Raw genomic sequence first — 25,120 nt, 5'->3', positions numbered from 1 at the left:
GCAGAAATTGCAAGAAACATGGCTCTTTCATGGTAAAACTTCTTATAAAAAGAAATGGACAAAAGATACACCTTAGAAGGTCCTGATCTAACAAAATGGCAAAAGATGTCAAACTACTATGAACCTTAAAAATAAAACTGCCAGTTTCACCAGTAAAAATGGGCTTAACTCGGGAATAACAGAGCAAGCTACAACAAAACTGAGCAAAGGAGGGGAACACGGCTTTATAAAGGGGAAAAGGGAAGCTGAGAGGGCTATTATAAACAAAAAGTCAATTGGAGTAACTTGGAATTTCAATTATAGTGGTTTCTCATTGGCTGAGTTATGACTGTCTCTTATTGGTAATTGGCTGGGCTGTTGCTGGGGGAGAGAACTTTTCTTCCTCCTTCTGGGAGAGTAAAGTAGCAGCAAAATCAGTACTGTCCTTGTTGAGTCACTATATTGTACATCTGAAACTAAAATAACACTGTATGTTAACTATACTGGAATTAAAATTCGAAAATAAAATAAAAACACTTCTATATTTTTCAACAAGTAAGTAAAGTAGTACTGACTTGGGGGTACCTCTCTTCCTGTTGGATTTGCAATCAATGAGGAGTGGTAGGCAGGAGAGCTACTTTAAACAAGGTTTCCTTTTATTGATTTTCACACTACTTATGACACATCAGTGAAACTGAGTCAGCCTCATATTTCATCAGGTGAAGGTATATATTCTTTCATGTCAAAAAAATTTTCACACTCCTAGTAAACTCTGCTAATCGTTTTTCTTCATTCTTCTTTTAATTCAACATAGGGCATAACTGAAGAGTTAAGTGTATCTTAGACTAGTTAGACTATTTGTAGTTCAGGAATGAGGGAATTGTGTGTGTGTGTATATATGTATATACATATATACACGCACACACATATATAGTAAATATGTATATATGTATACACGTGTGTGTATATATATATTAAGTAAATTTTAGGAGTCATTCATTTTAATCAGTGGCATCAAGACTAATTTGGAAGAATCACTAAATCTAATATTGAACACAGTTTTTCACTGAACAACATTTATCCTTCAATTTCTTTATGTGAATTAAGGTATTTATAAACTGAATCTGGAGATCTTAAACCAAGGGGCCAAGTTCTTATCTTGCTCCAGAGGTAATGAAGGGGTGCACTCCCATCCCTTTTCTCTACTGTGTCAACAGGAGAGTGTCAGTGGTTTTCCCAGCTCTATAAAAGGCTGGAACACATTTCTCTGTGGATTACAACACATTGACCCTGAGAAATGGAGGAGACTATTTGTTATGCCATAGGATCTCCTGATGGAAAGATTGCAGGCACAGTATGAGATCTTTATGAAGTTCCTGTATGCATTCAAACTTTAATAACCAAAATTATGGGCTGCCATAGAAACAATATAGGAAATTACATTTAAAAGCAATTTATTAAAATTGAGAACAACTAGATTACACAATGATAGCAAATGAAATACTGCTTAGTAATTTTTATGTACCATTACTGGTGTACCTGGATATCATTTCATTTACTCCACACAGCAGCCCTGCAAAGTAGATAGTCTTTCTACACTTCACACATGAGAAAAATGAGGTTAAGATACTAGTCCAAGTCCACCAAATAATATGAGGAAACCCTAGATCAACTTGACTCCAAGTCTTCTTTCTCTTATGCAACCAATTTCAATTCTCCGACAAAAAGTAAAAACCAACAAACAAAATTAGAGACAAGAAAGATGTGTCCCAAAGTTAGAGAAGCTAAAATTCTTTTAATTGCATAAGAAAATTTATGTTATTATAATATTCAACATATAGACTGTGTATTGTGCTACAACTGCCTTAATGTTGAGAAGTTAAAATGCTTGGAAGAAATACCAAAGGAGGAGCGCCCGGGTGGCTCAGTCGTTAAGCATCTGCCTTCGGCTCAGATCCTGATCCCAGGGTCCTGGGATCGAGTCCCACATTGGGCTCAGTGGGAAGTCTGCTTCTCCCTCTCCCACTCCCACTGCTTGTGTTCCCTCTCTCACTGTGTCTCTCTCTGTCAAATAAATAAATAAAATCTTAAAAAAAAAAAAGAAATATCAAAGGAATCTTCAGAAGGTCTTAGAGAACATTATTTAGTGTTGTGGCTTATTCTCCTTTATTCTTCCCTCCCTATTTTTATTTCTTCCTGCCTTACTTTTTTGAATTCTCCAATTCTGCATAGTTTTTGCATGGTATTGCTGAGATGATCTTTTGAAAATTACTTTCAATTGCTATTCTCAAAGTATTTCTCTTATTGGGAGATAAAACTGAAGAACAGGAAAGAGCATTTTCCACTCTTCCTCAGTATGTACAGCCTTCTTTCTGCTTATGCATTCTGTCCACACTAACTCCAGCTCATTCATTATTGGTACTAGAATTACTGAAGTTTTCTAGCCCCTGCTCTCATAATAATACATTAAAATTTCTTAAGCCAGCATCTAGGGAACAGGACTTCAGTCTCAGAGAGAAAAAGTGATACATTCAAATGCAATTATGAAACCTTTTTTACAGAAAATATTCACTATCCTTTGGTAGGTTTTTAAAAATGTAACTAATTTGTATATTTTTTCTCTTTATTTTCACCTTCAAAGAAAAATCTTTAACCTAACAGTAAATAACAGAATATCTTTTCCTGGTAGGTAAAGACAATAAGACTTCTTAAACGTCAATGAATTATGTGGTGAAATTCTTAATAATTGTTCCCTTTTTTTAATTTGCTTATAAAAAGAAAAGTTTATATATTACCTCAACTAATCTAGGCCCTAGTGCATACCAGTAAATAGCAATGTGAACATAATTAGCTGCTTAATAGAATTTCCCAAGTAAAAATGATTAAAAAGAAATCATAAGTTTTTGAGTTTTTTTTAAGATTTTATTTATCTATTTGAGAGAGCAGAGGGAGAGGGAGAAACAAGCTCCCCGCTGAGTGGGGACTTGATCCCAGGACCCCGGGGATCATGACCCAAGCTGAAGGCAGACGCTTAACTGACTGAGCCACCCAGGTGCCCCCAAACCATAAGCTTTTTTCTTCCATCTTTATAATTGTATGTACTTAAGTAATTTGGGCTTGCCTTTGAATGAACTACCTTGTGTTTATTATTCTTTGAGTCTGCTACCCAGTGAGTACCTGTGAGGCACATTCCCTCCAGAAAAGACAATAATCAGTAATAACAAGGCTTTGGGAAGAAAATGATTAATATTCAAAATGTGACATTGACTTTGTTATTCCATTAGCAAATTTTAAATCTCTTCTATACCTTTATTTACTCACCCACAAGTCCTAAAAGAATGTAGGCAATGATGAACAGTATGAAGATGATGCAGCACAGAACATCTGTACAACTCCTAAAGACAAAAAGGAATCCAGAATTAAAAGGGGTCCAAAATGACATCTTACCTAGTAAACAAATATAGGAAAGGGGAAAAAATAATAATAGCAATATGCCATTTCAAATCCAATAATTCCAAAAGGTATATCAGATGTATTTCTGTAATCAAAGACTTTGGCAGCAATGGAATGGTCATAGTTCCAGGACTAAAAAGCTCCCTCAGAATTCTTAGTATTTATTCTCTCTTGGTTCTTTATTTGTATGTTTTTAGAGACAAGTCCAGCAACATCAAGCAAATATTTTTTTATTTGAAATTGTAATTTATTTGATTTTATGATTTTCCTCATTGTGCCTCCCCACTGCATGGTATAGTAAAAAAAAAAAAAATAGCCATTTTCCATTTCTCCCTCCCCCCCATTATCTTTCTACATACACATTTATAGGGTACTACTTATTGGGACACCTGTATGATTCAGTCAGTTAAGCATCCGACTCTTGATTTCAGCTCAGTCCATGATCTCAGGGTTGTGAGATCAAGCCCTGGGCTGGGCATGGAACCGTCTTAAGATTCTCTCTCTCCCTCTCCTGCTGCCCCTCCCCCACCTCTCTCCCTCTCTTTTAAAAAAAGGTACTATTTATTAAGTAAAGGATTGACTACATAAACTTTCTATGGGGAGTAGATTTGCAACTATATTCACAATAATGTATATAATGCATTCAAAAATGAAATGGCTCAAAACTGTAATTTTACCAGCCATTCCATAAACTAGATATTGTCAAACCAGGTTTAGAGAAAAACTGGCTTGATAGAGACTCATTGATTTGCTAAGGATCACAAGTCAAGCTAAGATCCAGCAGGGATACTCAAGCTTTCAACTGAAGTATTTCCTAGGCCTAATATTATATCTTGTTCAGCTTGTAAGTGGTCTGGGAGGCCAAAACTATATCTTGAAAGTAAGAAACAATCCAACCATTCTCTATTTGAAACTTAATGAAAAATTTATTAGTAAAGAAAAAAAGATCAAACTATTTGAGAGGATTAAAAGTTGCACATGAGAATTTTCATAGCAAAAACTTCTTGCTCTTTAGAGCGTAAGGATATATGTTCTAATGTTTTAGCGCAGGCTGGTTGAAGTTACTATTTTTTCTGATGGTATTAGTAATAATAATGAATAATAATTGTACAGTAACAGACACATACCTTGTGAGTTTCTGAAGAATACATTTAGGTTTTTAGGGGTAGTAAGGTGAGTCAACTTATTTAAGGTCCATGAGAGAGAGGTAGAGAGAGGGTAAAGTAGAACAAATATCTAGATCTCCAATGCCTAACCCTTGCATTTAGCAGTTATCCTAATATTATTTCAATTTTCTGTAAAGCCTCAAATTGGCCGTATCTAAAATTTCACACACATCCCTATTTCTCTACCCCACAATAGGAAATGAATCTTTCATAGAGAAAGTTAATCATGCTCAATCCATAAACTATCATTTGCTTAAATCCAACTTCAACCCAGGAATTTTAAATTTCACTTGGATTTAAGAATTATGAGAATAATAATAAAAAGAGAAGAAAACAGGTGCTCTAGTTTTCTTTGGTTGACAATCATTGAAAAGCAAAAACCTGCTTGGAGGTGAGGAGAGTATCTGGTTCACGTGCATTCTGACACACCCTACTCAAGATCAGGTTCTCATCCTATCAGAGCGGTTGTTAAATTGAGAGCAGTAGTTACATAGGGTGAAATCTAATAGAAATGCCTGCAGGTAAGGAAGTAAAGGAGAGAAAACTAGAACACTGGTATGCCTTAATTAGAAATCTTGAAGTTGTTAAGGCCCTTGTGGTAACCACCAAGAAGAAGATCAGGTGTGACCAGAAGCACCAGTCAGACTGGCCAGCATCCTATAATTATATACCTATAATATGTTTATACCTATATATTTACATTATATATAATTATATACCATAATTCTTATTTATAATAATCTGTTACATAGTGTTATAATGTTATATATTTATAATGTTATGTAGCAAGCACAGGGAGAGGTAAACATATACTAGCAATGACTGAAAGAAACTTATGAATCTCAAAGGACAGGGCACAAAGAAAGTAGCAGAGCCCAAAAGGAAATTGTTTAAAACTAAAACCCACACTCTTCAGCTACTGGCACTGATAAATAGGCATCAGCTGGAGTTTTGGTTCCATATAGGGTTTTACACTATGGTTTTTCTCTCTCTCTCTTTCTTTCTTTTTGGTGCCAAGGACGGGCTATAGCACCAGGGACTACTCCATGCCCACACAACCATCCCCCCACCAGTCTCTCACCACAGTGGGATAGCATTTCTCAATAATTCACACTTTGAGGTGTTTGGCGATTATATTCTGGGACCAGGGAGGATAATGTATTCAAGTCTGCTTTGCTTTTCTGGTACACTGCTTTGGAGAAATAGTAGACCATACCCCCTGGCCAGACCAGTTAATTTTCTCCTGCCTAAAGCAAAGGGATGGAAGATCAGTAAACTGGTTTCATTTGATACAAGTAAGGAAGGGGACCTTAAGGTCCCGTATACTTTTCTGGTCTGTGTGCCTATTCATGGTCCAAACCAGTGCTGTGGTCCCCACTGGGTAGTGGTCCAGATTCTCTTTATTCATCTTTATAGCCAGGCGTGAAGTGAGTCCACGTGAGAGTTATGGAATAAAGTACGATTACCATCTCCCCAGGGAAAGGGCCTGGCCCTGATGTGGAGATGGGGGTAGGGAACTTGGGTCTCTCATGCTCTCCGTGGTGCAACTTCAGGAAGATGTTTGGCATGCTCACTTGCACGCGGAGGAACACTAGAAGTAGGTGAAGGCCTTCCACATGTGAGCTGAGCCCTCCTCCTTGTGGGTGCCACTTGACCGCCCCAGCTGTGCCCCCAGGCCAATCTAGCAGCCCTGAAACCAGCAATACAACTACCTCCACCTTTTTCAACCTGGACCTCTCTTTGTTATTTTAGAAACTCCCCCTTAAAAATAGGGGGCAGGGTGCCTGGGTGGCACAATGAGTTAGGGGTAGGACTCTTGGTTTCGGCTCAGGTCATGAGATCTAGCCAGTAAATGGCTCTGCATTCAGTGCAGAGTACGCTTGAGATTTTCTCTCCCTCTCCCTCTGCCCCTCCGCCTATTCACACACCTTCTCTCTCTCCTCTCTCTCTCTCTCTGTCTCTCTCTCTCTCTCTCTCTCTATATATATATATATATAAACAATTCTTTAAAAAAAGAAAAAAAGAAGGGCTGCCTGGGTGGCTCAGTCGGCTGAGCATCTGACTCTTAGTTTTAGCTCAGGTCATGATCTCAGGGTCATGAGATATAGCCCCGTTGGCTCTGCACTCAATGGGAGTCTGCTTGAAATTCTCTCCCTCTCCCTCTGTACCCACGCCTCCGCCCCACCCTGCGTGCTCTCTCTTTCTCTCAAATAATAAATAAGTAAATCTTTTAAGAAATGGGGAGGGGGTGCATATGTGTGTGTGTGCTTTCAGGTAATTATAATTACCTGCTATTTTTTCCCCATTAATTCATCTGTTTCTCTCCCTTTCCTCAGACATAGTCCCTCTGGAAAGAAAAAATTACTGTTAGGAAACCACTGGAAAATTGAATTTGGACAAAATATCAAATATAACGGGCACCATTTTGTGAGTCAGGAATAAAGCAGAAGCTTAATTCAAATTTTTACAAGTTGTAGCATCTTATTTTTCCTTTCTTTTGGATTTCAGGGCATATGTCACAATCCCAAGTATTCTGTGGGAAATAAGTTACTTTTATTTTTTTTCAGGTTTTTATTTAAATTCCAGTTAGTTAATATACAGTGTAATATTAGTTTCAGACGTAGAATTTAATGATTCATCACTTCCATACAAAAACCCAGTGCTCATCACAAGTGCCCTCCTTAATACCCAGAGCCCATTTAACCCATCCTACCAGCCCACCTCCCCTCCAGTAACCCTCAGTTTGTTCTCTATAGTTAAGAGTCTGTTTTCTGATTTGCCTCTCTCTTTTTTCCCCCTATGTTCATCTGTTTTGTTTTTTAAATTCCACATAGGAATGAAATCATATGGTATTTGTCTTTCTCTGACTGACTTAGTTCACTTAGCATAATGCCCTGTAGCTCCATCCACCTCATTGCAAATGGCAAGATTTCATTCTTTTTTATGGCTGAGTAATACACCACTTCTTTTTTATCCATTCTTCAGTTGAGGAGCATTTGGGCTCTTTCCATAATTTGGCTACTGTTGATAATGCTGCTATAAACATTGGGGTGCATGTATCCCTTCAAATATGTATTTTTGTATCTTTTCAGTAAATACACAGTAGTGCAATTGCTGGGACATAGACTAGTCCTATTTTTAATTTTCTGGGGAACCTCCACACTGTTTTTCAGAGGGGCTGTACCGGTTTGCATTTCTACCAACAGTGCAAGAGGGTTCCCTTTTCTCCACATCCTTGCCAACACCTGTTGTTTCCTGTGTTGTTAATTTTAGCCATTCTGACTGGTGTGAGGTGGTATCTCTTTGTAGTTTTGATTTGCATTTCTCTGATGATGAGTGATGTTGAGCATATTTTCATGGGTCAGTTAGCCACCTGGATTCTTCTTTAGAAAAATATCTATTCATGTCTTCTGCCCATTTTTTAACTGGATTATTTGTTTTTTGGTTGTTGAGTTTTATAAGTTCTTTATAGGTTTGCATACTAACCCTTTTACCAGATATGTCATTTGCAAATATCTTCTCCCATTCTGTAGATTGCCTTTTAGTTTTGTTGATTGTTTCCTTTGCTGTGCAGAAGCTTTTTATCTTGATAAAGTCCCAATAGTTCATTTTTGCTTTTGTTTCTCTTACCTCAAGATATGTATCTAGAAAGAAGTTGCTATGGCCAATGTCAAAGAGGTTACTGCCTGTGTTCTCCTCTAGGATTTTGATGGTTTCCTGTCTCACATTTAGGTCTTTCACCATTTTGAATTTATTTTTGTGTATAGTATAGGAAAGTGGTCCAGTTTCATTCTCCTGCATGTGACTGTTCATTTTTCCCAACACTATTTGTTGAAGAGACTTTTTTTTTTCCTTCCATTGGATATTCTTTCCTGCTTTGTCAAAGATTGGTTGACCACATAGTTGTGGGTTCATTTCTGGGTTTTCTATTCTGTTCTATCGATCTATGTCTGCCTTTGTGCCAGCACTATACTGTCTTGATGACTACAGCTTTGTAATAGAGCTTGAAGTCCAGAATCCTGATGCCTCCAGTTTTGCTTTTCTTTTTCAAGACTGCTTTGGCTATTCAGGGTCTTTTCTGGTTCCATACAAATTTTAGGATTGTTTGTTATAGTTCTTGAAAAATGCTGGTGATATTTTGCTAGGGATTGCATTAAATGTGTAGATTGCTTTTGGTATTATAGATATTTTACAATATTTGTTCTTCCAATCCATGAGCATGGAATGTTTTTCCCATCTTTAATTTCTTTCATCAGTGTTTTATACTTTTCAGAGTACAGGTCTTTTACCTCTTTGGTTAAGTTTATTCCTAAGTATCTTACAGTTTTTGATGCAACTATAAATGGGATCAATTCCTTGATTTCTCTTTCTGCTGTTTCATTATTGTTGTATGGAAATGCAACAAATTTCTGTCTGTTGATTTTGTATCCTGAAGCTCTACTGAATTTGTGTATCAGTTCTAGCAATTTTTTTGGTGGAGTCTTCTGGGTTTTCTACATAGAGTATCATGTCATCTGCAAATAGTGAAAGTTTGACTTCTTCCTTGCTCATTTGGATGCCTTTTATTTCTTTTTGTTGTCTGATTGCTGAGGCAAGGACTTCCAGGATGATGTTAAATAACAATGTTGAAAGTAGACATCCTGTCTTGTTCTTGACCTTAGGGGAAATGTTCTCAGTTTTTCCCCATTGAGGATGATATTAGCTGTGGGTTTTTTGTATATGGCTTTTATGATATTAAGGTATGTTCTCTCTATCTCTATTTTGTACAGGGTTTTTATCATGAGTGGATGTTGTACTTTGTCAAATGCTTTTCCTGCATCTATTGAGAGGATCAAATGGTTCTTATCCTCTCTTTTATTAATGTGGTATATCATGTTGGTTGATTTGCAAATAGTAAACCACCTTGCAGCCCAGGAACAAATCCCACTTCATCATGGTGAATGATTCTTTTAATATACTGTTGGATTCTATTTGCTAGTATTTTTTTTTTTTGAGAGTTTTTGCATCCATGTTCATCAGGTATATTGGCCTCTAGTTCTCTTTTTTAATGGAATCTTTGTCTGGTTTTGGAGTCAAGGTAATATTGGCCTCATAGAATGAGTTTGGAAGTTTTCCTTCCATTTCTATTTTTTGGCATAGTTTGGGAAGGATAGGTATTAATTCTTCTTTAAATGTTTGGTAGAATTCCCTTGTGAAGCCATGTGGCCCTAGACTTTTGTTTGTTGGAAGATTTTTTATTACTGATTCAATTTCTTTGCTGGTTATGGGTCTGTTCAAGTTTTCTAGTTCTAGTTTTCTTCCTGTTTTAGTTTTGGTAGTTTATATATTCCTAGGAATTATTCCATTTCTTCCAGATTGTCCAATTTGTTGGCATATAATTTTCATAATATCCTCTTATAATTATTTGTATTTCTGTGGTATTGGTTGTTATTTCTCCTCTCTCATTTGTGATTTTATTTATTTGGGTCCTTTCTCTTTTCTTTTTGATAAGTCTGGTGAAAGGTTTATCAAACTTACTATTTTCTTCAAAGAACCAGCTGATGATTTCACTGATCTCTTCTACTGTTTGTTTAGTTTATATATCATTTCCAGTCTTGAAACTTGAAATCAATCATAAGACCAGAAATGAAGTTTAAAAAAAAAACAAAAACAAGGATTTAGTTTGGATAATTGTTAAGACTCTCAAGATAGCTACTGAAATAGCTGGGTGATACCAGCTCATGGCTGAAAATCATTCTGAATCATATTCTACCTAGAGGCCTGTCATTGCTGTGCCTTTACCTCAAGTGCATTCATTTTTACTTTCAAAGCAAGCACTAAGAACTACTGTACTAAATTAAAAATGGATTGCATCCCACTGGGCCCCAGAAAGAAGAAAGAAAGAATAGTTAAAGAGAAATATGCCCCAACCCTCTCCCTCACCCTCACTCCAAATCAAAGCCCAACTTTTTCAAAACAAGATGCTCACATTCACATTTATCAGAAAGCTATTCAAAACTCTATTCAGATCGAGCTACCCTGGTACAAAAATATTTTCAAAAGTTAAACTACAGAAATACCATTGTTATATCTACTTTTCCAAACTGCAATATGAAGAATAGGATCGCAATTATATATGCATTTGCAAATTTCTCCTTCCTTCCTATCTGGAACCAACAAATATACTATGTGTATAGTAACTTCAACTTAAATCATTGAAGTTTCCTTTGACTTTCCCTTTCTTAGCTTATCTTTTATATTCAATTGACAAGTTCTCTTGTCTCCTTCTCTTTGATGTGTCTTTCATCTATCCCTTCCTTTCTATTCCTGCTGCCTGGACTCAATCCAAATTCTCTTATCCTGTCTTCAAACTATTGCCATGGTCTCCTAATTGGGCTCCTGCATGTAGTCTCTGCCTGATCCAATTCATTCCGTACATCACTGATTATCACTGATATGTGATGATGTCATTTTATTGTTGAAAAAAATAGCACTGCCTCTCCACCACCTACTTAATAATTTCCAAATATCTTAGCTTTATGTTTAAGAACCTACAAATTCAATCCTAGTTCAAGCCCCAGACTGTCTTTCTAGCTTTATCTCCCATTATTCTTCCTAATGTGCTTCAACCAACTTGGGCTTTTTCATTCACTGAATACACCTGTACACTTTCCCTTGACTACACTCAGGGCTCTCTGTTAAATGGACCCTTTAGATTCCTCATCCTGGAATAACCCATATGTCCCAATTTGCATGGAACAGCCAGGGTTTACACCTATTGTCTGGAGTAACCATTATCAATGTTCCCTTTTACTCACAAAAGTGCTCCTGTGTGGATCTTCAACCCATCTATAAAATCCCATTCGTCATATGATAGGATTCTCTTAATTTTTTTAGGACTGCATAATACTCCATTGTATGTATATATCACATTTTTTTAATCCATTCATTTGGCAATGGATGTTTCAGTTGTTTGTACATGTTAGCTATTGTGGATAATACTGCAATGAACATAAGAGTGCAGATACCTGTTTGTGATCCTGATTTCAATTCCTCTGGATGAACATGGGTGAACCTGGAGGACATTTTGCTAGGTGAAATAAGCCAGTCACAAAAGGACAAATACTGCATGATTGCACTTATATGAGATATCTAAAATAGCCAAACTCATAGAAACAGAAAGCAGAATTGTGTTTACCAGGGGCTGGAGGAAGAGGCAAATAGGGACCTGCTATTCAATGGGTATAAATTTCAGTTACACACAAAGAATAAGTTATAGAGATCAGTGGTACAACATTGTGCCTCTATTAAACAATACACATAAAAATTTGTTAAGAGGGTTGATTTCAGGTTAAGTGTTCTTACCATAAAAAATACAGCATGGAAAACATCATAATCATCACTAGGCTACAATATATAGGAATGTATTTGTTCAGTGTTATACGTTATTTGAATTTAAAATTTTGCTATGAATAAACTTAATATGGGTATCAAATGAGCAAATGTAAATGTAAAAAAAAATTAAATGCAAATTTTTTGTTTTGTTTTTAGAGAGAGAGAGCATGTGTGAGCGGGGGTGGGGGCAGAGGGAGAGCGAGAGAGAGAATCATAAGCCGGCTCCATACCCAGCACAGAGTCCCATGTGGGGCTCGAACTCATGACCCTGAGATCACGTCCTGAGCTGAAATCAAGAGTCAGATGCTTAACCAACTGAACTACCCAGGTGTCCCTACATGTAAACTTTGTTTAAATTAAAATTCCATCCTTCAAATTAGTTCAAATATCACCTCCTTCATGAAGTTTTCAACTAGAAGAGATCCCTTTAATCTTTGTAGACTTATGGACATTTTGTTTGTATATCCTGAAGGCAACTATCTTCCATTTATTATAACTTAGACCAGGGGGTTAGACTAACTCAAATCTGGCCTACTGCCTGTTTTATATAGCTTGCGAATTAAGAATGTTTCTTACATTTTTTTTATTATGTTATGTTAATCACCATACATTACATCATTAGTTTTTGATGTAGTGTTCCATGATTCATTGTTTGCGTATAACACCCAGTGCTCCATGCAGAACGTGCCGTCTTTAATACCCATCACCAGGCTAACCCACCCCCCACCCACTCCCCTCTAGAACCCTCAGTTTGTTTCTCAGAGTCCATAGTCTCTCATGGTTCGTCTCCCCCTCTGATGTTTCTCACATTTTTAATGGTTTAAAAAAAATCAAAAAATTACTATTTTGTGCCATACAAATTATACAAAATTCAAATTCCAGTTTCCATAAATAAAGATTTTTGGAAAATAACCATACTCATTCACATATATTTTTTTTCTTTTTTTTTTAATTTTTTTTATTGTTATGTTAATCCCCATACATTACATCATTAGTTTTAGATATAGTGTTCCATGATTCATTGTTTGTGCATAACACCCAGTGCTCCATGCAGAACATGCCCTCCCCAATACCCATCACCAGGCTAACCCATCCTCCCACCCCCCTCCCCTCTAGAACCCTCAGTTTGTTTTTCAGAGTCCAAAGTCTCTCATGGTTCTTCTCCCCCTCCGATTTCCCCCCCTTCATTCTTCCTCTCCTGCTACATTCTTCTTCTTCTTTTTTTCTATCTTAACATATATTGCATTATTTGTTTCAGAGGTACAGATCTGAGATTCAACAGTCTTGCACAGTTCACAGCGCTTACCAGAGCACATACCCTCCCCAGTGTCCATCACCCAGTCACCCCATCCCTCCCACTTTGCAACGACGTGGATGGAACTGGAGGGTATTATGCTGAGCGAAATAAGTCAAACAGAGAAAGACATGTATCATATGACCTCACTGATATGAGGAATTCTTAATCTCACATATATTTTTCTAAGGCTACTTTTGTGCTACAATGGCTGAGTTGAGTAGTTGCAGTAGAAACTATCTGGTTGGCACAACCTGAAATATTTACCACCTGGACCTTTATAGAAATTTTGACCTAGACCATGGCAGCATTTGGTACAAAGCCTTGCATGCTACAGACATACAATCCCATGAATGACCAGTAAGACACGCGTCTTACTGCTGATAGGCTAATGTGTCATAAGCAGGCGCTCATGAAATTAAAAGTTCTGTGTTTCAAACTTCAGGGTTTTGTGGAAGGAGGAGCCCTATAGTGAATATGTTGTCTAGGGATTCAATTTTTTGGTCAAGCTTAAGCTTCTGACCTGGACATTACTGTCTCGAGTAAAATAAATCAATCTCTTTCTCCCTCTCCCCCTCCCTCTTCCTCTCCCCCCCTCTTCTACCCTACACAACCCCATAAGATTAAATTAGGAGGTCATAAGAGAGTTTTGTTTGTTAAATGCATACTTCATTTCCACACTAGTTCTTATTCTCCAACAACTGTCATTCTGCTTCCTTTTCAGGAACAGTTTTGTACCTTCATTCAGAAACTGATTCATTTACTGGTTTTCTTTCTTTGTAGCAGATGAAATTCCATTGATATCAACCATTCTGAAAGGTCATTAATATCAAGCATTAGAGCCAGAAGGAAAGTCCTAAAGTCATTATTCTCTGACAGATCATCAATTTGTGTTTAATGAATCAGTTTAGGGACTGTCCACTGCTTGTAATTCCAGTCGGATGATCACCTCCCATTCTTAAGTTCTTAGTGTCACCTGGATACATCTGTTTACAACATGGCTGCATTTATAACTCATAGTTTAGAAGCATTGCTCCTCTGTGGTTCTGCTGGCACCTGCACGATGCAGATCGTCTGTTACCTCTCAGATTCTCCCTGCAGAAGTCTGTTCCAGGAAATAGAAAGACTGCTTCACTTCCCAGAGACTTTATTACGGGACAATGCACTTTGGGGCCACCCTCCAAGCTTCACTGAGATACACTTGGCAACTACAGAGTGTGGCTTGAATTGCACAGATCATCTGAATTGATGCTAGTAAGTCAGCAAACTCAAAATTTGGGCTATTTCAGGGTAAAGTTTTATGTAAGTTAAACATATTTTACCTTTATTCCTCCACTATTAGTGGAGAATTTGGTAATTTTGTGAGAGAAACATTCTATAAGCGCTTGTGTTTGAGGGGGTTAATTATATCCTTTCCACTTGCACTTACCATTTCTACAAGGACAATAAGAGGTTAAAAGAGTATCTTGAAGAATTCCACTATTCTGGAATCAGAAACTTAACAGGAAGCTGCAAGTGAGTTTTTAATTACATGAACTTGTTTTTTCAGGTGTTCAATCTTAATGCAAGTTTTTCAAATCTCAAAAAAACTTCAAGGATGACTTGAATGTAACATCTACCTTAAAATATAATTCCAGCATCCAATCATTAAGAAGTGTTAATTTTGTGAGTTTATTATTTTTTAGCACATTTTAAACTTGCTGAAAAATAAAATATACCAAATTACTTGATATCCTAAGAAATTATAGGATTATGTTGATAATGTCTTTCAAATTTATTAGGTCATATAAGATGATATTTGGATCTAAAGTCTTCTCTATCCTCTATAGTTAATCTTTTCTTCTATCCCATTTGGGTTTCCATTGCCTTGAGAGAGTAGCTTTAACTGGAAGTGGTTTATACTTTCTACTCGTAAAGGGGAAATAAAACTTTATTTTCTTATATAGAGATGTTTAGTGATGCCTATATAAATGTCTCTTTTGTTTAAAATGGGACAAGGTCAGACATAAATGGTCTTACTATGTTATTCATCATCTTTGTAAAACTTGCATAATATTCAAGAATATGTCAGTAGGTGGAAACCACTCAATAAATTGCTAGTTAAGTGAGAGCCAGATCATAGTCATTGCCCATATTACATGTGGCATTATGGATAAAAGGTATGACATAGAAGAGGTGCTAGGAGATCCAGCTTAGAACAAACAAGCCTTGGAACATTAGCCAAATATCAACTAATTTTAGAGGGAATCCATATCAGTTTAGAATGCTCTTAGAGTCCCTTCTACATAGAAATACAGAGTAGGTGCTCAAAATATTTGTTGAAACAATGAACATTTTCATGACTGGGATGGCTATTGAAATCCAGCTATTAAAATTTTTTTAAAACTTCATGCCTTCTAATAATTATATGATAAATAGCTAATGTTTTTAGTAACCAAAGGCATGCACATTAAGTAAAGAAGATTACTATCTGCCACCAAAACTTTTAATAATAAAAATCATTGCTTATTGATGATAGGAGCCTTAAAAAATTGTATGCCCTTTGAGCTAATTTCTTTTCTAGTAATTTATACCATGGAAACACATATAGAAGAAGTAAGGATTTGTAAGGATTTAAAACACTGCACTCCTAATAAAGAAAAGATGGGAATAAGTTTTAGAACAATAATTATATGAAAACACATTCATAATATATTCAACAAAAAGTAGATTATAGAACATGTTAGTATGGTTATAAGGGTTTATAAAATGTATGTAAATGCTTAACAAAACAAAAATATACAAAAAAACATTAGTGGTCATTATCTCTGGGTGGTACAGTTTTGTGTGATTCTGTTTTTCCTCTTTTGCTTTATCTGTTTTTTTTTTTTTTTCAAAACTTCCACAATGAACACCAATTGCATTTGTAATGGAGACACAAACTGCATTTGACAACGACAAATAGATTGTTGACTCACCTCTTTATAGTAATTTCTTTCCAATCCCCTCAAAATATGTTTAAAAATTGATCTTCCGCTTTCACTTTTTTCTTGATCCTTATTGATTAAAATTCAAAATGTACACCATTTTGTAGTCTTTAAACAAAAATTGCTACCAAAAATGTGTGAGGGGATGAGGGATTGTTTTCTGATTAATCTTTCTTAATGCTCAAACATTCATAAGTGGGAATGGAATTGAAAATATGCATCCATAAATGCCTCATTAAAACATCTTACAAATGACAACTTCATCAACCAGTGAAGATAATAATCTCATGAGCTTTCTAAGATACAGACCCCTAGTTTTTGTTTGAAGCAGGGCATAAAATGAAAACAGAGCTGGCCTTTAAACTTTCATTAATCAAGTCTTTATAATTTGATGTTATGTCTATCTTTTGTCATTTCCTCTATGTATATTTAGCAAAGCTGAATAATAAAAACACCTCTGTTAATTATCTTAAGATGATATTTATTCAGTGGTGATCTTAGAACTTTGCCTCTGCTTAGAATGTTTATTACCTCCACACTAACCTTTAACAGAGTGTCCTATAATCATCCTAGTGCTTTCAGAACATGAAATAAAACTTCAGTTTGGAAATTAATTAAGCAATGCAATCACCTCAGTTGTAAAACATTTCTATACTTACAATTGTTTGAGTGTCCATTAGGTAAAGGAGTAAATTTAAAATAATTTTAGGTAAGACTACACAAGGAACTGGGAATAGTAGATGCTTTAAGAAGGGGAACTCTGCGTCTGGGAAGAAATAAGGGAGACCTACTTTTCACCTATGTTCTTTTGTAACTTTTAAAGTGTATATCAAACACAAACCAAAAACCTAATCAAAATAATTAAATTTTAAAACAAAATCATTTGAGTATGAATTTGGTATTATTTTAGAATAGAAATAACCTGAGAAATAATGTTAACTATTAACCATTAAAATGAATGGGGGAGAGAAATAAACTTAATAGAAATTAAACTATAAACTATATGACTATAAAGTCATTAGGAATATACCCCAGCTAAAATCCTTCATTGGGATTATAGATCTACCCACTCATCTTGATTGAGAGATTGAATTTTGGCCGTTAGTGATTTAAATCACACACATAGAAAACAAGGTTTCTTCATCATAAATTTTTTTTACTTGTGTGTTTTGGCAATTTTTTCAGTTTTCAGAGGAAAACAATAAATGTAACATGATAAATTTGGCTTGAGTAATATTGGACATTATACCAGCATGCCATTGGTAAATCTTTACTGTGAAATTTTTCTCTACCAGTTTTAGAAAAAAAATTAACAGATTCATGAGATGCTACAATAAGAGAGAGTTTTCATGACACATCCATAGAAAAGAAGCATAGGCATTCAACACATGTCTATTGAATGAATGAGTCAAAGGGTTACCTGAACATTAGACATTAATACACTGCAGACATTTTCAAAAATGTATAAAAATGCTGTGTCCCTCTGTTCTCAACTTGTTCAGCAAAATGGGAAATTCCAACCATTTGTCCAGAGCCTGAAGTGGTATAAAAATTGTTCATTCTTTTCTGCAAAGATCTGCTAATACATTTCATTCTACAAGTTGTGTATACTATAACAAAGCATTACTAGTAAGAATAGGGTCATAATTACTAATTTTAAACAGGACTTAACATTTTTAGGGTGTTTAAGATAAAACTAAATGTTATCTAAATGTTTATTAGTTTGAAGCTATTAAATGCCATCTCTGTGTAATCCAGTTTAAATTTGAGCCTAAGTGTATCAGTTAAGAATGTGTCCAGTTGCAAATAACAGAAAATTTATACCAGAAACAACGGTTTGATTCCAAGGAATTTATTTTGTTTCACACAAGAAATCCTGTGGTCGTCAGTCCTGAGCTGGTATGGTGTGTCATTCACTGATGCCATTAGAGACCTGACTCATTTCATCTTTCTACCCCTTCATCCTTAGCTTGTAGACATTTAGCTTCATGTCACAAGTTGACTGCTGCACTGAAGATACCTCAATCTAGTCAATAAAACTTTGTCTTTTTATGTAGAAAAGAAGGTCCTTCCTGACTTCCGTTTTGGCTTCTTGGCCAGAACTGTGTCTCATAGCCATCCCTGCCTGGAAGGTGGTAAGGAAAACTGAGTGTTTAATTTTTAGCTTCTGTAATAGAGGAAGCAAGAGAGAAGATGATTTGGAATGGATGTTCAGGGACACAAATTACAGAATATACCACAGCTACTAGTGAGATTTATTTAAGCACCCATAAAAAATAATAAGATTTTCCCATTCTAATAATTTGTAGTCAACCCAAATGGATTACGCCAAAGAATGTGTTTTTCTCTGCAACTATTATTAAATATTAAACATATTTTATAAGGTTAACAAAGGAAAACAATATTGTATATTCTCACAGAATTTAAGTCAAACCAAGATTAATTTCATAGCAAAGTATACACTAGAGCTAATATTAATAACAGCAAAATAGCAAGTTGTTAGATCTTATCTCTGAATAATTTTATATTTCATATATTCAATTAATTAAGTAATTCTTGACATTCATGTTCAATGGAATGGGGTTTGAAATTTAAATCCAGTTACAGTAAATATATACAAATGCAATTGTCCTAAGCTGAATATTAAAACACAAACCTTCCTTAAGTTAATATACATCTTTTATTAATCATTGGACATAAAATGTATCACATGCTATGCCAGTAAGTCTCTTTTATTTCAACATGAGATATTCAGAGTAGCATCTTAGTAGTAAATATGGGAGTCATTAGGCAATCTTATACTTAATTTTGTCCAAGAATGTTCTCAGTTTTCCTATAACAAAGCACTAAAATGCATCATACATAATGGATTTCAGTTCCTATTACTATCTTCTTTCCTGGCATTTTGAGATGTAAGTTCATGGAGGACCCATATTTTCCAAGGCTTCCCTAAATATAAGTCCTTCCTCCTCAGGGTTTCACAAAACCTCCGTAGCAATTTTTTTCAATGGCTATTTGTTAAGTGTCTATTATTTGCTACTATGGTGAGATGTGTATATGCATGCGTACGTGTGTGTGTGTGTGTGTGAGAGAGAGAGAGAGAGAGAGGGAGAGGGAGAAGGGCAGGATGGAGATGAAGGGAAGCCAAGCCTGTTGGGGGGGCAGAGATATAAAGCAGAAAAATAATATGATCCTACCCATCAAACAGTCTAATTTCATGATTTAAAAATAAAAGATTAATGCACCTAAAAGATTAACATTAGAAAATAAATACAGTTTAAAACATAGAGGTAAAAATAACTACTATGGGTAGAAAGGATCTAGATGGTTAGAGTGGAAAAAGCTCAGTGTGACTTAGAGTATGTGAGACACTTTAATCACAAGAGATGGGTTAAGGTTTTGAATTATGGAGATTTTGACTGGTGGAGAAGAGAGGTCTCTTCTAGGCAAAAAACAAGCACAGGAACAAAAATGTGAAATTAAGGATGGCTGATAGGATTAAGAAAACCAGACTGGCTGATATTGGTATTGGTAGAAATTACAAAACAGACTACATTGTACCAGGGAACCAAAAAATAGACTCATTCTTTTACTTATGTAATATTTACTTATGTATTATTTACTTGATATTTACTTGATAAATATTACTTATGTAATATTTACCTCATACAAAAAATAGACTCATTCTTTTAATTATGTAATATTTACTTGATACTTGGTAATATTTCTGTGCCAGGTACTATGGTACATTGTGTAAATACAAAGTGAACTAGACAGACAAGATATCTACTCTCACAGAGCTCACAATTTAGTATGGGAAATAGGAATACATAAGTAAAGATCAACAAATAAAATGATGATCGATTGCACAGTAAGTACTAGGAAAAACACAAATATGATACTGTGGAAGAGAATAATAAGGATAGGATGCATGGGAAAGGGCTCTCTAAAGAGGAAGTGAGTACCATTCTGTTGTGATAAAAATTAATATGGAGCCACAAAAGACCTCAAATAGCCAAAACACTCTTGAGAAAAAAGAACAAAGCTGAAAGCATTACACTTCCTCATTTCAAATTATAGTACAAAGCTATGCTAATCAAAACAATATGGTATTGACATAAAAAGAGACTCAGAGATCAGCAGAACAGAGTTGAGAGCCCAGAAATAAACCCCCTACATATGTGGTCAACTAATATTTGACAGAGGAGCCAAGACTACTCAATGCAGAAAGGATAGTCTCTTCAAGAAATGGTGCTGGGAAAAACTGGATAACAACATTAAAAAAATGAAATTGGACCCCTATTTTGTACCACTCACAAAATTGAATACTCAACTCAAAATGTATTAAAGACTTAAATGTAAGAAATGAAACTGTAGAACTCCTAGCTTTTTCCACTCTAACCATCTAGATCCTTTCTACCCATAGTAGTTATTTTTACCTCTATGTTTTAAACTGTATTTATTTTCTAATGTTAATCTTTTAGGTGCATTAATCTTTTATTTTTAAATCATGAAATTAGACTGTTTGATGGGTAGGATCATATTATTTTTCTGCTTTATATCTCTGCCCCCCCAACAGGCTTGGCTTCCCTTCATCTCCATCCTGCCCTTCTCCCTCTCCCTCTCTCTCTCTCTCTCTCTCTCACACACACACACACACACGTACGCATGCATATACACATCTCACCATAGTAGCAAATAATAGACACTTAACAAATAGCCATTGAAAAAAATTGCTACGGAGGTTTTGTGAAACCCTGAGGAGGAAGGACTTAGGAGTTTCCTTAGGAAGGACTCCTAAGGAAAAAGCTCCTGGCGTTGGTCTTAACAATTTATATATATATATATAAGCAACAAAGGCAAAAAGTACAAGCAACAAAGGCAAAAATAAATAAGTGGGACTACATCAAACTAAAAAGCTGCTGCACAGCAATAAAAACCACCAACTAAGTGAAAAGGCAACTTACAGAATGAGAGAAAACATTTGCAAATCAAATATCTGATAAGGGGTTAATATTAAAATAAAGGGGTTAATATTCAAAATATATAAAAAACCTCAACCCAACTCAATAGCAACAAACAACGTGATTAAAAAATTAGCAGAGGATATATATATATAATATATGTATGTATGTATATATATATATATATATCTCACATACATACATACATCAATGGAACATTATTCAGCCATCAGAAAGAAGGAAATCCTGCCATTTGCAACAACATACATGGAACTTGAAGGCATTATGCTAAGTGCAAAATAAGTCAGAGAAACACAAATACTGTATGATATCAATTATGTGTGGAATCTAAAAAAGCTGAACTTGTGGAAACCAAATAGAATGGTGAGGAAATGGGGAGATGCAGGTCAAAGAGTACAAACTTGCAGTTAGAAGATGAATGCACAGTGTAATGATTATAGTCAACAATACTGTATTATATACTTCCAAGTAGCTAGGAAACTAGTCTTAAATGTTCTCACCACACACACACACAAAAAGAAATGGTAATTATGTGATGGGATGGAGGTGTTAGCTAACACTACAGTGGTAACCAATTTGCAAGATATGTGTATCAAATGAACACACTGCACATCTTAAACTTATACAATGTTATATGTCAATCACATCTCAGTAAAGCTGGGTGGGGGGTGAAATAAAGAGGTGGTGGCGGTTGTGTTTCAGGCAGAGGAAACAACAAATGCAAAGGCCCCGAGAACAGGTGAAACAAGGGTTGTGGTGGGAGCTGACAGACGGTCGGTGTGAACACAACATAGAAGAGAAAGGGAGATGGCAGTACACGAGGAGGTTATTACGACGGAATGACTGAGTAGTCCTCAGTGTGGACTTATCTATCAGGGGATTCCAGTTACGATATTTTATACATTAAAGTACTTGACAGTTCAAAGCTCATTTTGACATATATTATTTCATTTGAATCATTACAACAACTCTATCAAGTTGATATGAGAGCTGTTCTAACACATCATTTTATAAATAAGGTTAACTCCTGACTACAACTTCAGTTCATTTTCTACTGAAAGTTCTTGAATAGAGTAATATATATCAAAAGCAGTATTTTAGTTGTTTATTTGGCACCAGGATGAAGAATGAATTGGGATGAAGGGGTGAGTGCAGAAGGATGAGAATTAGGGAAATGAGGGCTGAGCTAGGAGGTAGCAAGACAGAAGAGAATGAGACCAGGGCCCATTCTGCTTCATCAGCATCACCAGCCTCCTATGCACGTCTATTTTCCTGGGTCACCAGGATATTGTGAAGATAAATGCCACAGCATGGAGACGTTTACAACTCCACAAAGATGCCTCATGGACTGGAATGGATGTGAGTGGATTTCTCCCTAATGGTTTTTAACACAGAGGGAGAAAGGGAAGCTCACAAATCTTTCAGCACCATCTATTTATCTCTCCTACGGTCTTCAGAGCACTCTGTTCCCCTTTTTTATTATATCAACCTGATAAAAATATATTTTGTCTGAGCTTTTGGAGATCAAAGATCTTATTTTTCAGTTTTCTGCTGTGAATGTGGTTAGCTGACATCTGTCTTTTCTGTAATGGACATAAAGGGTTGCTCTTTTGTTGGTTTTAATCCCCAAGGGCCACATCAAAAGAGAGCTGGCCCTGAACACTCCTGGATGTAGACTGTCCATTGCTAACAATACATGTGACAAGTTATTGAACTGTGTTGTTTCTAGCTCTTGTCAACTGCATATAAGTAGGCAAAGACAGGGGAAAAGACAGGAAGGGAAAGAGAAAAGTGACATCTGAAGGCAAGATAAAACCAAGAGAGAAATAAACTGAAAAGAGATTTAAAGAAGAAAAACAAAGAGAAAAAAAGTAGGGCTCCTGATGAAAATCAGAAGAACTAAGGTAAACACTGAGAAGGAAAAAGCAAAAGAGAAGAAGTCAGAGAAACAAGATCAAGAAAAATACAGAGAAAAGACTAATATGGCATAAGAAAAAAAGTGTAGAGAGGCCATACATAAGGAAGCTTACTGAAATCTGTTTGGTTTGGAGAAAATTTAAAAGCAAGTCCACACATCCAATTATAAGAGTAGTATTTTATATGTGTGCAAAAGAAAATAAAGAAGTGGATCATGGTTATTAAATTACCTGAAATTTAATTTCTCTACTTTTACTTTATAGTTTTAAGTGATTCTAACAAATAGTAAAGGTTGTACACTAGAGCAAAGTTCAAGGGCATGTGTTCTTTGTAACCAGTGTTCCCCTCCTCAAAACATGTATAGTTAATTCCTTTTTGATACAACTATTATGTGTCAACGACCAGAAAGCCAGTCAATGGACCCGTGTTTCTGTCTCTCCCGTTAATTCACTTGGAGAACCTACCTAAATGTCTGTGCAGCCCAGTCCCAGAAGGGTTGCTAATTAATGCTGGGGAACAGGAAACATGCCAGCATCTCTCTCATACTTCGGGGTAAAAACTATGCGCATTCATAGCAGTTTATTATTAAAGCTGGAATATTTGCAGACTTTCCCCCTTACTTCATCTTTGAGTTACATTTAGCCAAATGTGCCCAAGTGGGCAGAGGATCAGCCTGTCTTTAGATTTTAATTGCCTCTGGGGTTGCAGTATCAACAGAGACAGCTAAGATAATGGCTAAAGACTTAAGAAAGCCACAATGAAATATGCTGGGTACAGAAAGAACTTGAGTTTACTTTAATACAAGCACGTATTTGGTAGGGTGACTGGGACTCCTAGAATTCTCTTCTCATGGAATCATCAGATAACTGAACCATCCCCGACTCTTGATGAACACTTCTGTTGAGCTCACTGGTAGCTTTTCAGAATTTCAATCCATCCAATTTGATCTTAAATTTAGACAAGCAAATTAATATGATTGTTTCATCTTAGTTTATGTTCACCCAGAGTTTTCCCAGAAGAAGAAAGTCTTAATTTCAAGTAGCTGAATTGCATCTTTTAGTCATTCTTCTCTGCCTCACTTGCTGTAAACAGAAGGGAATATACTCAAAATATAATCTCTTCTCAGTCTGGGTTTTGTCCTTGAGGTAAAGATTGCCTTGAGGATCATAGTCTGGGAATTTACGGTCTATCTAAAGTTAACACCTGGTGAGTCTCTTAGCACCCCTTTACTTTAGCTTTGAGTACCAAGTTATTATTTCTTTCCTTTTTTAAGATTTTATTGATTTATTTGAGAGAGAGAGAAAAACAGCATGAGTGTTATTATTTCTATCAACAACAGAGAGTGGAGAGGTAGAAGTTGAATTATGCAACATCTATAAACATGTAGAACTCCCCATAGAAAAAGGTGAGTTAGGAGTGTGTGCCCATGAATGTATGTTTAGAAAAGCACATGGAGGGGTGCCTGGGTGGCTGAGTAGGTTAAGCGTCTGCCTTCAGCTTAGGTCATGACCCCAGGGTCCTGGGATTGAGCCCCACGTTGGGCTCCCTGCTCAGTGGGGAACCTGCTTCTCCCTCTGCCCCTCTCCCTGCTCATGCTCTCTCTCTCTCTCTCTCCTGCTCTCTCTAATAAATAAAATCTTTTTTAAAAAAATAGAAAAGCACATGGAAAAGCAGAAAATTGAAACTCTGACATAGATTGAACTATAAATTATTACCACCGTTATATATAAATCCATATGCAAAAGTTTAAATTAATAAAGATTTAGGGCTGGAAAGAGTTTGTACCAGTCTAAAAAACCTTCATTTTTTTTAACATCTGAAGTCTGAAACCTCCCAATAATACTTAATATTGGTTCTCATTTTACTAGGCAGAACATCACAATATATGATTACTTTCAGTGTACTGCCAAACATGAATTTCCCAGGAAACCACAATTATTAACTACTCCATCCTCGAAATCCTCCTACCTGATCTTCCAGAAAAAC

At 35.9% G+C, this 25,120-nt stretch overlaps 1 protein-coding gene across 5 annotated transcripts in view; it reads right to left on the bottom strand.

The window, feature by feature from the left end:
- SLC44A5 (solute carrier family 44 member 5) overlaps positions 1-25,120 on the bottom strand; it is a 351,239-nt gene that overhangs the window by 107,039 nt on the left and 219,080 nt on the right. For all 5 annotated transcript variants that reach the window (XM_032425923.1, XM_032425947.1, XM_032425932.1 and 2 more), the window contains one exon: positions 3,301-3,374. In XM_032425923.1, the coding sequence (XP_032281814.1) occupies positions 3,301-3,374 (74 nt within the window). The remainder of the gene's footprint in view (positions 1-3,300; positions 3,375-25,120) is intronic.

Source organism: Phoca vitulina, unplaced genomic scaffold, assembly GCF_004348235.1.
Source record: "Phoca vitulina isolate PV1807 unplaced genomic scaffold, GSC_HSeal_1.0 scaffold2, whole genome shotgun sequence".
NCBI lineage: Eukaryota > Metazoa > Chordata > Mammalia > Carnivora > Phocidae > Phoca > Phoca vitulina.
This window is presented reverse-complemented; position numbering and strand designations above follow the sequence as displayed.